The sequence below is a fragment of the Grammomys surdaster genome, unplaced genomic scaffold (assembly GCF_004785775.1).
Source record: "Grammomys surdaster isolate TR1022 unplaced genomic scaffold, NIH_TR_1.0 252, whole genome shotgun sequence".
NCBI classification, from domain to species: Eukaryota; Metazoa; Chordata; class Mammalia; order Rodentia; family Muridae; genus Grammomys; species Grammomys surdaster.
Genome location: NW_021604693.1, coordinates 924,187 through 938,248, shown reverse-complemented (window position 1 = coordinate 938,248; position 14,062 = coordinate 924,187). Strand labels below are relative to the sequence as shown.

Below are 14,062 nucleotides of genomic sequence, written 5' to 3'. Positions count from 1 at the left end.
TCAATGATAACTTGGTCAGGGGGAAAAAAGAAATTAAAGACTTTCTAGAATTTAATGAAAGCGAAGGCTCAGCAGACTCAAACTTAATAGAGCACAATGAAAGCAGTACTAAGAAGGAAACACACAATGTTGAGCACCTTAATAAAGAAATTGGGCAGACCATACACTAGCAGTTTAACAGCATATCTGAAATCTCTAGAACAAAAGGAAGCAAATACATCCAAGAAGAGTAGGATTTAGTGCAAAATTCTATCAGATCTTCAAAAAAGACTTAATACCAATACTTCTCAAAGCATTCCACAAAATAGAGACAGAAGGAGTACTACCTAATTTGTTCTATGAAGCCCCGATTACTCTGATACCTAAACCACACAAAGACCCAACAAAGAAAGAGAACTTCAGACCAATTTCCCTTATAAATATCAATACAAAAATACTTAATAAAATTCTTGGAAACTGAATCCAAGAACACATCAAAATGATCATTCACCATGATCAAGTAGGCTTCATCCCAGGGATGCAAGGATAGCTCAATATACAGAATTCCATCAATGCAATCCACTATATACACAAACTCAAAGGAAAAATACACATGATCATTTTATTAGATGTTGAAAAAGTCTTTGACAAAATACAAAACCCTTTCATGTTAAAAAGTCTTGGAAAGGTCAGTAATTCAAGACACATACCTAAACATAATAAAAGAAATATACAGCAAACAAATAGCCAACATCAAATTAGATGGAGATAAACTTGAAGCAATCCCACTAAAATCAGAGACAAGACAAGGCTGCCCATTCTCTCCCTATTTATTCAATATAGTACTAGAAGTTCTAGCTAGATCAATTAGGCAACAAAAGGAGGTCAAAGTGATATGAATTGGAAAGGAAGAAGTCAAAATATCACTATTTGAAGATAATATGATAGTATAATAAGCGACCCCAAAAATTCCACCAGAGAAATCCTACAGCTGATAAACAACTTTAAACAAATCAGTAGCCTTCCTCTACTCAAAGGGTAAACAGTCTGAGAAAGAAATTAGGGAAACACCCTTCTCAGTAGTCACAAATAATATAAAATATCTTGGTGTAACTCTAACCAAGCAACTGAAAGATTTGTATGACAAGAACTTCAAGTCTCTGAAGAAAGAAATCAAAGACCTCAGAAAATAGAAAGATCTCCCATGCTCATGGACCTATAGGATTAACATAGTAAAAATGGCTATTTTACCAAAAGCAATCTACAGATTCAATGAAATCCTCATAAAAATTCCAATTCAATTCTATACGAAATAGAAAGGGAAATTCTTAACATCTGGAATAATAAAAAACCCAGGATAGCAAAAATCATTCTCAACAATAAAAAAACTTCTAGAGGAATCACCATCCCTAACCTCAAGCTGTACTACTCAAGCTGAGCAATAGTGATAAAAAAAACTGCATAGTATTGGTACAGAGACAGACAGGTAGATCAATAAAATAGAACTTAAGACCCAGAAATAAGCACACACATCTATGGTCACATCATGTTTGACAAATAAGCCAAAACCATCCAGTGATGAAAGAACTTTCAACAAATGGTACTTATCCAACTGATGGTCTGCATTTAGAAGAATGCAAATTGATCCATTCTTATCTCCTTGTACAAAGATTAAGTCCAAGTGGAACAAGAACCTCCACATAAAACCATATACACTGAATCTAATAGAAGAGAAAGTGGGAAAAAGCCTTGAACACATCAGCACAGGGAAAAATTTCTTCAACAGAACACCACTGGCTCAGGTTCTAAGATGAACAATTGACAAAAGGGACCTCATAAAATTGAAAAGTTTCTGTAAGGCAAAGGACACTATCCATAGCACAAAACAATAACCTAAAAATTTGGAAAAGATCTTTACCAACTCTACATCTGATAGAGGGCTAATATCCAAAGTATATAGAACTCAAGAAGTTAGACTCCAGAGAACCAAATAACTATATTTTTAAAATGAGGTACAGAGCTAAACAAAGAATTCTCAACTGAGGAATATCAAATGGCAGAAAATCACCTAAAGAAATATTCAACATTCTTATTAATCAAGGAAATGCAAATCAAAATGATCCTGAGATTCCACATCACAACAATCAGAATGGCTAAGATCAAAACCTCAGGTGATAATAGATGCTGATAAGGATATGTAGAAAGAAGAACAATCCTCCATTGCTAGTGGGATTGCAGACTGGTACAAGCACTTTGGAAATCAATCTAGAAGTTCCTCAGAAAACTGGAAATAGTTCTATCTAAAGAACCAGATATACCACTACCTGGCTGTGGGGAAAAATTTAGAGGCCTCTGCAGTGGTGGGGTCCTGGGGAGGCTTCCACACGCTGTGACGGGTCCCACAGGCGGGATGAGGTCTATGGTTCCAGTGGCCTGGAGGCTTTGGTGGTGGCAGGCCCCAATGACACGAAGAAGTCCTTGGTTCCAAAAGGGTTTATTGTCATGGCAGATGATGGATGGATCTGGAAGTACACCCCGTAAAACTCAGGGCAGTCCCACACCTGGCTTATATCCAAAAGATGTTCCAACATATAACAAAGACACATGCTCCACTATGTTCATAGCAGCCTTATTTATAATAGCCAGTATTGGAAACAACCCAGATATCCCTCAAAGGAAGAATGGACACAGAAAATGCTGTATGTTTACACAATGGAGTACTACTCAGTTATTATAAAACAATGACTTCATGAATTTTCAAGGCAAATTCCTAAAACTAGAAAATATCATCTTGAGTGAGGTAACCCAGACTCAAAAGGACACACATGGTATGTACTCACTGGTAAGTGGATATTAGCCTAAAATCTCAGAATACCCACAATACAACTCACAGATTATATCAAGCTTTACAAGAAGGAAGACCAAAGTGTGGACGCTTCGATCCTACTTAGGAGGAACAAAATAATCATGGGAAATAGAGGGAGGGAGAGACCTGAGAGGGGGAGAATAGGGGGAGGGAAAAGGGGGAGCAGGATCAGGTATAGGAAGAGACAGGAGAGAAGTCCAGGGGAGCAGGTGAATGAAAAGAAATATGTAGCAGTGCAGGGTAGGGAAGTGGGAGTGGGAGGAACACTAGAAAATTACAGATGCCAGTGAATGGAGAGGTTCGCAGGACCAATGGGAATGACACTAACTGAAATACCCAAGAGAGGGGAGATAGAATCTGAAGAGACCGCCTCCAGTAAACAGGCATGGGCACCAATTGAGGGACAGGGCCACCTACCAATCTCAAAAACGTTTAACCCAGAATTGTTTCTGTGTAAAGGAAATGCAAGAACAAAATGGAACAGAGACTGAATGAAAGGCCATACAGAGGCCGACGTACCTTCGAATCCATCCCACCTGCAGACACCAAGCCCAGAAACTATTGCTGATACCAAGAAGTGCTCCCAGGAGCCTAGTATGGTTGTCCTCTGAGAGGCTCTGCCAGCATCTGACTAAGACACATGCAGATACTCACAGCCAATCATCAGACTGAGCCAGGGGACCCCAGTAGAAGAGTTAAAAGAAGGACTAATGGAGCTGAAGGAGATTGCAATCCCATAGGAAGAACAGCAATATCAACTAACCTGACTGCCCCCCCTCCCCCAGAGCTTCCAGGAACAAACCACCAACCAAAAAATATACATGGATGGGTCTATAACTCCAGCTACATATGTAGCAGAGTATTGCCTTATCTGGCATCAATGGGAGGTAGGCCCTTGGTCCTATGGAGGCTTGCTGCCCCAGTATCGGGGGATTCTAGAGGGGTGAAGCCAGAGTGGGTGGGTGGGTGGGTGGTGAGCACCCTCTTAGAGGCAAAGGGGAGGGAAAATGGGATAGGGGGTTTAAAGAGGGGAGACTGGGAAGGGACACAGCATTTGAAATGTAAATAAATAAAATAACCAATTAAAACTGAAGAATAACATGTAATTTTAAAAGGTACATTATACTGTTACACCAATAATATTGCTTATGTGTTTATATAATTCATACAAATTTATATGATTCAATATAAATTTAGTTTTAGATCTGAAATTTTAATGTGTTTCTTTGATTTGCCCTATCTCTCCATCAATGCTCAGAAGGGCTGGAGCATTTCTCTTCCACCTCCAAAAGTGTTTAGTTTAACTCACTTTCAGACCAATGCATTTCAAATGAGAGGATATTTATTAATAAATTCAAAGATAGGATGGTGACCCAGGTATGTTCATCTGGGAAACACATCATGAATGGTCCCACCATAATGGCACATAATAGGCTCTGAACAAAACAGCACTATCTTGGTCCCCTCTATTTTCCCATACCCTGTGTTTCTGTCCACAATTGGCCTGCCAGAGCTAGGAGCTTTACACTGACACAGCCTAGATCAGAATGAGCATAGAAGACTCAGGACCACATCTCCTCCCAGAGAGGTTGTGGCCAAAGGGCAGCAGCACCTAGTGGGTAATACAGCCCAGCAGCCTGAGACAGGAGGAGTGAGAAAAGCTTATTCAACATCACACAGCACCCCAGATTGACTATTGTTCACAGGCCTTCCCGTGGCACTTTCCTCTCATAAAGTCTTCCCATTTTGTCTAGTACAGACACGGAGAAAGTTCCCTTGTTTTTGATAGAGACTAAACTGGTTCAAGTTGGGCCCTAATGGTCTTGGTCACACAATGTGTACAATGAGACACAGACCACAAGGGGGTAGCATAGAGCTGTGCAAACAGTGGTCTGGCTGTTATTGTGGAGACTGCTTCTGCTTCTTCCCAGAGTCTTCAGAACTTGGTGTCTTTGACCAAAAGTTAATTTTCTTCGTATTTAAGATAGTAGGAGGCTGGAGAGATGGCCCAGAGGTTGAGAGCAATGGCTGCTTTTCCAGAAACCCTAAATTCAATTCCCAGCAACCACATGGTGGCTCATAACCATACATAATTAGATCTGGTGCCCTCTTCCCACATGCAGGCATACATGCAGACAGAACAATGTGAATATAATACATGTTAAAAACAAACAAACAAAAATAGTAGGATCCCTGGGCATGGGCATGCTGGCATAGTCCTTTAATCCCAGAACTCAGGAGGCTTGGGCAGGAGGATCTCTGTGAGTTCAAGGTTAGCTTGGTCTATGTAGCAAGTTACAGGTCAGCCAGCATTATGTAGAAACAGTCTCAAAAACAAAATAATTAAACAAAATAAATATTATCAATGACATCCTGGTGTCTGGTTCCAAAGATAAGCAAAAGGCTTCTTGTGACATCAACCCAACATATATATATAAACTCTAATAAACTACTGCACCAGCAAAGAGGCAGGGTGAAGGATTGAGAGCTTATCAGAGGGGCTTTGTAGACCTCTTCTCCATCCTATGTATTGAACCAAGGTGAGTGAATTGTCAATCACTCAGTCACAGAATATGAGAAACACCTGAAAGGACAGGACAGGGAAAACAGGAAACCTGTCAGAGTCCCTTCTCAATCCCCCCTGCTGGGGGGTAGTTTGGGATCCTTCCTTCTGTTCTTTCCTCATTTGCTCTGCTTGGCCTCACAGAATCAGTACTAAGTAACTCCTGGAAAGCACCCCCAGAACAATGGTCCTGGGCTGCCCACCAGCCATTGATGAATCACATTACCTGTCTAGGAAGATGGGACCTTACTAGAGGAGATGATTTCCTGCAGCCATGACAGGCTCTGACTTGGTAGAAGGACAGGATAATTTACTGTGCCCAGTGAAAAGACATAAATCACCTTGAGAGCAGACTGCCCCTGTCACTGCTGAGGCTCAGTTGCTATCCAGTAAGAAGCGACATCTGTGTACTCTACCCCTCAGACTGTAGCTGTATCCAAGTCATTCATGGTGTCTAGGAAGAGTAAAGCTCCAGGGAACCTGAAGTGTTAGATTAAAGGGGGACATGTGATGATGGAGGTGGGGGAAAGGAGCCTTGGGGTTAAGAAAAAACAAAGGAAATGGAGGAAGAGAATAACAGCTATGGTTAGAATCCAGGGTTCTAAGAACAAACCTGAGGTCATTGTTGGACCTGGGGAAGGAACCTGGGTGACATGTTCTTTGGTCACCTTTAGCTCCAGCTTCTCACTGCGATTGGACCAGGTGTTCTCGTTCCTATAAATACAGTGATAATGTCCAGTAATGGTTTTATTCACTGGCCCAATGTGGAATCTATCCTCTCTCATAGATGGCTCAGAATCCTTTTCCATAAAGGTGTTGCCGTCCTTCTCTAGGCGGACTTTGTCATAGTTACCAGACTTTGAGCACACAACAGTTACAAAACTCCCTTGAAAGATCACAGGACCTGGCTCAGCACAGATGGTGATATCAGACAGAGATCCTAGAAAAGAACAGAACAGGACTCTCAGGATACACAGTAAGGACAGTACCATAACAAAAAGCAATTTAGGCACACCATTTCTTTTTCTTACCAAATTTAGAGTTCTCTATATATGGTTGAACGCCAGCATTATAATATCTCCACTTTCTGTGCACATTAATATGCATCACCTGGCAATGAGGACTTTGTTGAACACATGTTGTGTCTGGTAAAGATCGATCCAAGGCAATCACAAAACAACAGTCTAGACATGTCTGCTGCAAAGCCCACTGCCCCTGCTTACTCCAGAGACATCTGCATTCTCTCCCTTTATCTCCACCTTCTTTCCATTCTGTTATTGAAGCTTTAGAAGCCAACTTACTTCAAACTATCTAGACGTAGGAGCACACCCATATAATGATAGTTATATATACTTATGTCAAGAGACAAATTTAAAACATATGAATTTACCTTTTTGTGAAGATAACATGGATTATGTACCACACCTGCCCTTATCAGTTTCCAAGCTTACAAATGTGTAGATGCTAATCATAACACACAATAAGCCTCCTGTCCTTATGTATGAGTAAGTGAGATTATGTGCCCTCAGACCAACACTCTCTAGTCTGCTCTCCTCCCTTGACTCATTCTTTCACCCTTTTCAATATCTTCTAGAGATGCCCTCTGTGATCCCATGTTTTGAGTTATACAAGAACACAGCTTCTTCCATTTGAAGGTAAAGGATGGGAGAGAAAAGTGATGTTGAGAAAAGAATTGTCCAATATAATGGCAGCAAGACAGCAATTAATGTGAGGAGCTGAGCATATGAATCTCAAGAGACAGGTGAGATCAGAGATGCACTCCCTGGGATGACAGGGAAGAGATACTTCCACTGAGATCCAAGAGACAGGAGTAAATTCATTGCACAAAGCAAACAGGGATGAGAAGAATCAAACGTTGATATAACAGGGAAGCTACACACATGATACATCAAAAATATGGCTACTTAAACATCTCCTGAACAGAAACATTAGTTGACATCCCAGCTTGGCTGAGGAAATCTCACAGGGTGCCATTCCTAGACAAAGAGTTACAAGTATTTAATGACTGCTGAGAGAGGAATTTGTTTTCCCCAGAGATGAGCCTCTTAATTGGTTATCCAATATCATTCAGCAATCTCTGAAAGCACATACATATAAGCAACACTAAACATTAAACAGCAAGTTGTGTTGTGTGCATCAATAATTTCAAAAAAAGGCCATGGATTTGAAAGTGATCATAAAAAGGAGGGACATAGAGGGGGTTAGGGGTTATAGAGATGGGGAAAACTATGCAATTATATTTTAATTAAAAGTAAGTTTGAAAATTTAAGGTGGATGTTGCCTAGTTTGCAGGGCCAGAGAAAACTGTTGAGATAAAAATCTGGGATAAAACATAAGTAAAGACTTCTGGATAAAGTAATAATAATCAAAACACTAAACATACAGAACAAAGAATAATATTAAAAGCTGCAAGGGAAGAGGCCAAGTGACAGATGAAGGCAGGCCTATTGGAATTACACCAGACTTCTCAGTGAAGACTCTAAAAGAAAGAAGGGCCTTGACTGTCTCTAAGAGACCATAGATGCCAGCCCAATCTACTACACCCACCAAAACTTTCAATCACCACAAATGGAGAAATCAGGATATTCCATGACAAAGTCAATTTTGAACAACTCCAGCCTGACAGAAAGTACTAGAAGAAAAACTCTAACCCAAGAAGGTTCACTAGACCCATAAAAATAGAGGCAATAAAAAATATAACACCAACAAAACCTAAAAAGAAGACACATACACACACACACACACACACACACACACACACACCAGCACCAAAATAATTGAAATTACCAATCATTAAAATTACCAGTCATTAATATCTCTCAATATCAATGGACTCAATTCCCCTAATAAAAAAGCACAGGTTAACAAAGTGAGTGTGAAAGCAGGATCCATTCTTCCCCTCCATACAAGAAATATGTCTGAACATCAAAGATCAACATTACTTCAGAGTAAAGGGTTGGAAAACCATTCTCCAAGCAAATAGACCAAAGAACCAATTGTAGCTGTTAGAACTGTAGTTGTTCTAATGTCTAACAAAATACACTTTCTACCAGCATTAATCAAACAAGATGAGGAAGGATGTGGGTCTCCTCAATCTCATGAACCATCGGCCGATATGGTCCACAAGGGCAATGGCAGCAGAAACAATAGAGATGGGGCGGGTTTCAGAATCCCCGTGAGCACTTACAGTGAGTGACCACACTGGGACCAGCTATCAGAAGGCAAATCAACTTTATTTAGAATGATTCAGGGCTTATAAAGTTTGGGGAAACTGATCCAGGATTGGCAAAGTTTATTGGCTGACAACTTAGGGTACCTCATTAACATGGGGAAATATTTTGGGAATCTCAGATGTTAGCTGAATACGTTCTTATGAGGAGAAAGGAAATTGATCCTGTCATCTAACTATGGCTATGTGACATTCCTCATGTAGAAGTATGCGTAGGGGCTTAGAATTCCCCAGACAAGGTCAGAGAAGGAGAAGCCCCACTTGAAGGGAGTTTCCCATATGGCACTGAGGCCAGAGGGTATCCATTCATTGTGAACTTCAACCTCAATTTGCCGAGTTTTCCCACAGAAGGGCACTTTCATACTCAGGAAAACCACATTTGGGAAAGAAACATTACTAAACTTAAATCACACAGCAAAACTAACACGTTAACAGTGGAAAACTTCAGTATCCCACTCTCACCAATGAACAGTTCTTCCCTCCAATTTTTTATCAAGGCACTTTTTGTTATGAACTTTCCTCTTAGCACTACTTTCATTATGTCCCATACATTCGAGTAGTGGTGCATTCATTTTCACTGGATTCTAGCAAGACTTTAATTCTATCTTTGTTTCTGTCTTGACATCAAAGTCAGTCAGTAGGGAATTGTTTTGTTTCCCTGAGTTTATATGCTTTCTGTTGTTTCTGGTTTTGTTGGTCTGATAAAAGGGGGTGGGGTAAGCAAAGTCAAAACTTCTGGCATCCTGCCTTTCAGAGCAGACAAGCCCTGTGGCCCTTCTCTATGGCTCCCCAGGGTGGATTCCAGTGAAAAGGGACAGTGCATGGTTTTAAGGCATGTGTTGTTATGGTGAAAAGTGGATGAGTAAAACCGTACTCACTTCTCAGGGTGGACATGAGGTTAAATACCTTTTGCAGGGAGGAGTGTCTAGGTAGGAAAGCTTAATTGGCTAAGCCCTTCAGGCCTTTAGATACATCATTAAGATGGAGATCTGGTTTGTGACCTATGGTCACATGCTCTACCCGTGGAGGGGCTTGAGGTATTGCCCTTACATGACTGATGGCCACAAATCTATCAAGGGCTGCAACCTCCTGTCAGGAGCTTAGTGTTTGGGAACCAAGCAAAACATCTGCCATCCCTTTAAAGTCACCAGGGTTTTTAGCCTTGGTTCAACCAATAACCAGGCTATCTTTGACGGTCCTACACTGAAGTTTATTAAACTTAAGGAATTCCACAAAGCTTTATGTAGGACTCATCAAATTAAGTGTCAATATGAACTAAAATGACTTGAGTCAGAGCCTATCAATAAGCAGCACTTCCTGCACCTGCATGTGAGCTCATTGTGGTTTTGTGGGAGCTTTTTATATAAGCTGACTGAAAAAGATGTTTGTTGCCATGACTCAGTCCTGAATTCTGAGCTATAGTCCTGATCAATCAGAATTAGGGTGTGACTTCAATAAAACATCCCTGTCTTGGAGTTAATGTGGTTTGTGGAGCAACTCTCAGACTCAACAGAACCCACTCCCCTAGCTGGGCTCTCTTGTCTGGCTTCAGTGGGAAAGGATATGCCTAGTCCTGCAATGACTTGAGGTGCTATGGTGGGTTGGTTCCACAAAAGGGACCTCTCTCTTCGAAGAGGTGAAGGGAAAGGGAGATAAGGGAAGAGGTCATGTGATGGGAACACTGGGAGGAGGAGAAGGAGGAGGAGTGCAATCAGAAATTTAAGTGAATAAATAAGTTAATCGATTAATCGGGGAAAATGATTATTGATCATGACCAGGTAGGCTTCATCCCAGGGGTAATTCAACATACAGAAATCTGTCAATGTAATCTACCATGTAAGCCTACTGGGTGGGGGGGGAACCACATGATCTGAAAAGCTTTTGAATCAATCCAACACATCTTCATGTTTAAAGTGTTGGAAAGGTCAGGAATACAGGGATATACATAAACAAAATGAAGATAATTTGCAGCAAGACTATATACAGCCAACATCGAATTATATAAGAAAACCTCAAAGCAATTTCACTAAAATCAAGGATAAGACAAGGCTGTCCTCTACACATGTACACAATATAGGATGTAAAGTTCTAGCTACAGCAATAAGACAACTAAAGGAGCTAAAAGGGATAAAGGGGAAAAAAAGGAAAAAGCTAAAGTGCCTCTATTTCCAGATGATATGATAGTATACATAAGCAATCCCCAAAATTCTACCAGAGAACTCCTACAGCTGATAAACACCTTCAGCAAAGTGGCTAGATACAAGACTCATTCAAAACAAAAGAAAAAAATCAGGAACCCTTCTATATACAAATAACAAATGAGCTGAGAAAGAAACCATGGAAACAATACCTTTCAAAATAGCCACAACTAATATATCTTGCAGTATTTCTAACCAAATAAGTGAAAGAATTGTATGGCAAGATTGTCAAGCCTTTGAAGAAAGAAACTGAAGAAGATATCAAAAGATGGGAAGTTCGCCCATGCTCCAGGATTAACATAATAAAAATGGCCTTCTTAGCAAAAGCAATCTACAAATTCACATGATTCCTATCAAAATTCCAAAACAATTCTTTACAGACTTTGAAAGAACAATACTGAACTCTTTATTGTAGAAACTAAAAGGCAAAAATAGCTAAAGCAATTCTATGCAAAAACAAAAAGAAAACTTCTAGATGTATCACCATATTTGATCTCAAGCTGTACTACAGAGCTGTAGTAATAAAAACTGCATGACATTGGCATAAAAACAGACATTTTGTTGTTGTTGTTGTTGTTTTTCGAGACAGGGTTTCTCTTTATAGCCCGGGCTGTCCTAGAACTCACTCTGTAGACCAGGCTGGCCTCGAACTCAGAAATCCGCCTGCCTCTGCCTCCCAAGTGCTGGGATTAAAGGCGTGCGCCACCACCGCCCGACTGACATATTATTTTTATTAGTGGAATCAAATCACAGAAACATAGGAAAATCCATTCACCAATGCACATCTGATTTTTTTATAAAGGAGGCAGAAATATACAATGGAAAAAAAGGAAACCATCTTCAACAATCGGTGCTGATCTAATTGGATATTGGCCTGTAGAAGAAGGCAAATAAACACATATTTATCACCCTGCACAAAATCCAAGTCCAAATGAATCAAGTACCTAAACATAAAACTAGATTCATTAAACTTGCTAGAACAGAAAATGGGGAATAGCCTCGAAGGCACTGGCACAGGAAACAAATTCCTGAAGAGAACACCAATAGCACAGGCACTGAGATAACAATAAATTTGGACTTCATGAAACTGAGAGCTTCTGTAAGGCAAAGGACACCATCAATAGGACAAAAGTGGAGCTTACAGAATAGGTAAGGGTTTTCACCACCTCCATACCTGACAGAGAACTAATATCCAAAATAATTAAACAAGTCAACAAAATAGGCATCAATAAATTAAATAATCCAATTAGAAAATGGGGTATCACTAATCAGAGAATTCTCAACAGAGAAATATCAAATTGCTGAGAAACACTGACAGAAATGTTCCACATCCCTAGCCACCAGGGAAATGCAAATCAAAACAACTTTGAGACTCTAGCTTACACACATCAGAATGGCTAAGCTCAAAAACCCAAGTGACAAGGCAAGGATGTGGAGCAAGGGAAATACTCCTCCATTGCTGGTGGGAGTGCAAATTTATACAGCCACTATGTTTATAGCAAGCAGCTTTATTCATAATTGCCAGAAATTGAAACCAACCTAGATATTGCTCAACTGATGAATGGAAAAAGAAACTATGGCACTATGCACGATGGAGTATTACTCAGTGGTTAAAAATAATTGCTTCTTGAAAGTTGGGTTTTTTTTTTTGAGCTTTTTTTTTTTAATTGGATGATTTATTTACATTTCCTATGTTGTCCCCTTACCCCATCCCCCACCACCCCCTCGGAACCCCCAATCCCCTCGCCCCTCCTCCTTCTTCTCTGTGGATGTAACCTCTATCTACACCCCCCCACTCCCACCTCCCCACCCTCAAAATTCCCACCCCCTGGGGCATCCAGCCTTCATGAGGTCAAGGTTCTCTTCTTCCACCTATGCCCAGCAGGGCCCTCCACTTTTACATATTCAGCTGAAGCCCTGGATCCCCCCCTAAGTGCTCCCAGGCTGGTGGTTTAGACCCTGGGAGCTGTGGTTGGTTGGTATTGTTGCTCTCCTCATGGTGCCACAAACCCTTTCAGCTCCTTCAGTCTTCACTCTAACTCCTCTATTGAGAACCCCATGATCAGTTCAATGGCTAGTTGTGAGCATCTGCCTCTGAATATGTCTGACTCTTGAAGGCCTCTGAGGAGATATCCATATCAGGCTCTTATCAGCATGCACTTCCTGTCTTCCACATCTGCATCTACCTTTGGTGATTGCACATGGGATAGATACTCAGGTGGAGTGGTCTTCAGACGGCCCCTCCTTCAGTTTCTGTCCCTCACTTTGTCTCCATATTTGCTCCCTTGAGTATTTTGTTGCTCCTTCTAAGAAGGACCGAATCACCCTCACTTGGTCTTCCTTCTTTATGGGCTTCATGTGGCCTGTGAGTTGCATCTTGGGCATTTCAAGGTTCTAGGCTAATATCCAATAATCAGTGAGTGAATACCATGTGTCTTCTTTTGTGATTGGCTTACCTCACTCAGGATGATAATTTCTAGTTCCATCCATTTACCTAGGAATCTCTCGAATTCATTGTTTTTAATAGCTGAGTAATAATCCATTGTGTAAATATACCACATTTTTTGAATCCATTCCTCAGTTGAAGGACATCTGGGTTCTTTCCAGCTCCTGGCTATTATAAATAAGGCTGCTATGAACATAGTTGAGCATATGTCCTTATTATATGTTCGAGCATCTTCTGGGTATATGCCTAGGAGTGGTATAGCTGGATCCTCAGGTAATGCTATGTCCAATTTTCTGAGGAACCGCCAGACTGATTTCCAAAGTGGTTGCACCATCTAGCAATCCCACCAACAATGGAGGAGTGTTCCTCTTTCTCCACACCCTCGCCAGCATCTACTATCACCTGAGTTTTTAATCTTAGCCATTCTGACTGGTGTGAGATGGAATCTCAGGGTTGTTTTGATTTGCATTTCCCTGACAACTAAGGATACTGAACATTTCTTTAGGTGCTTCTCCGCCATTCGAGTTTCCTCAGTTGAAAATTCTTTGTTAAGCTCTATACCCCATTTTTTAATAGGGTAATTTGGTTGTCTGGAGTCTAATTTCTTGAGTTCTTTGTATATATTGGATATTAGCCCTCTATCAGATGAAGGATTGGTAAAGATCTTTTCCCAATTTGTTGGTTGTCGTTTTGTCCTATTGACAGTGTCCTTTGCCTTACAGAAACTTTGCAATTTTATGAAGTCCCATTTGTCAATTCT

At 40.6% G+C, this 14,062-nt stretch overlaps 1 protein-coding gene across 2 annotated transcripts in view; it reads right to left on the bottom strand.

Moving 5' to 3' along the window:
- Nucleotides 1–14,062, bottom strand: part of LOC114627333 (leukocyte-associated immunoglobulin-like receptor 1) — a 34,475-nt gene that overhangs the window by 6,701 nt on the left and 13,712 nt on the right. The window contains exons 3-4 of one of the 2 annotated variants that reach the window (XM_028775071.1): nucleotides 6,022–6,348; nucleotides 2,304–2,501 (exon numbers count right to left, since the gene is read on the bottom strand). In XM_028775071.1, coding sequence (XP_028630904.1) covers nucleotides 2,304–2,501; nucleotides 6,022–6,348 — 525 coding nt within the window. The remainder of the gene's footprint in view (nucleotides 1–2,303; nucleotides 2,502–6,021; nucleotides 6,349–14,062) is intronic. The other variant, XM_028775072.1, reaches the window with a different exon arrangement.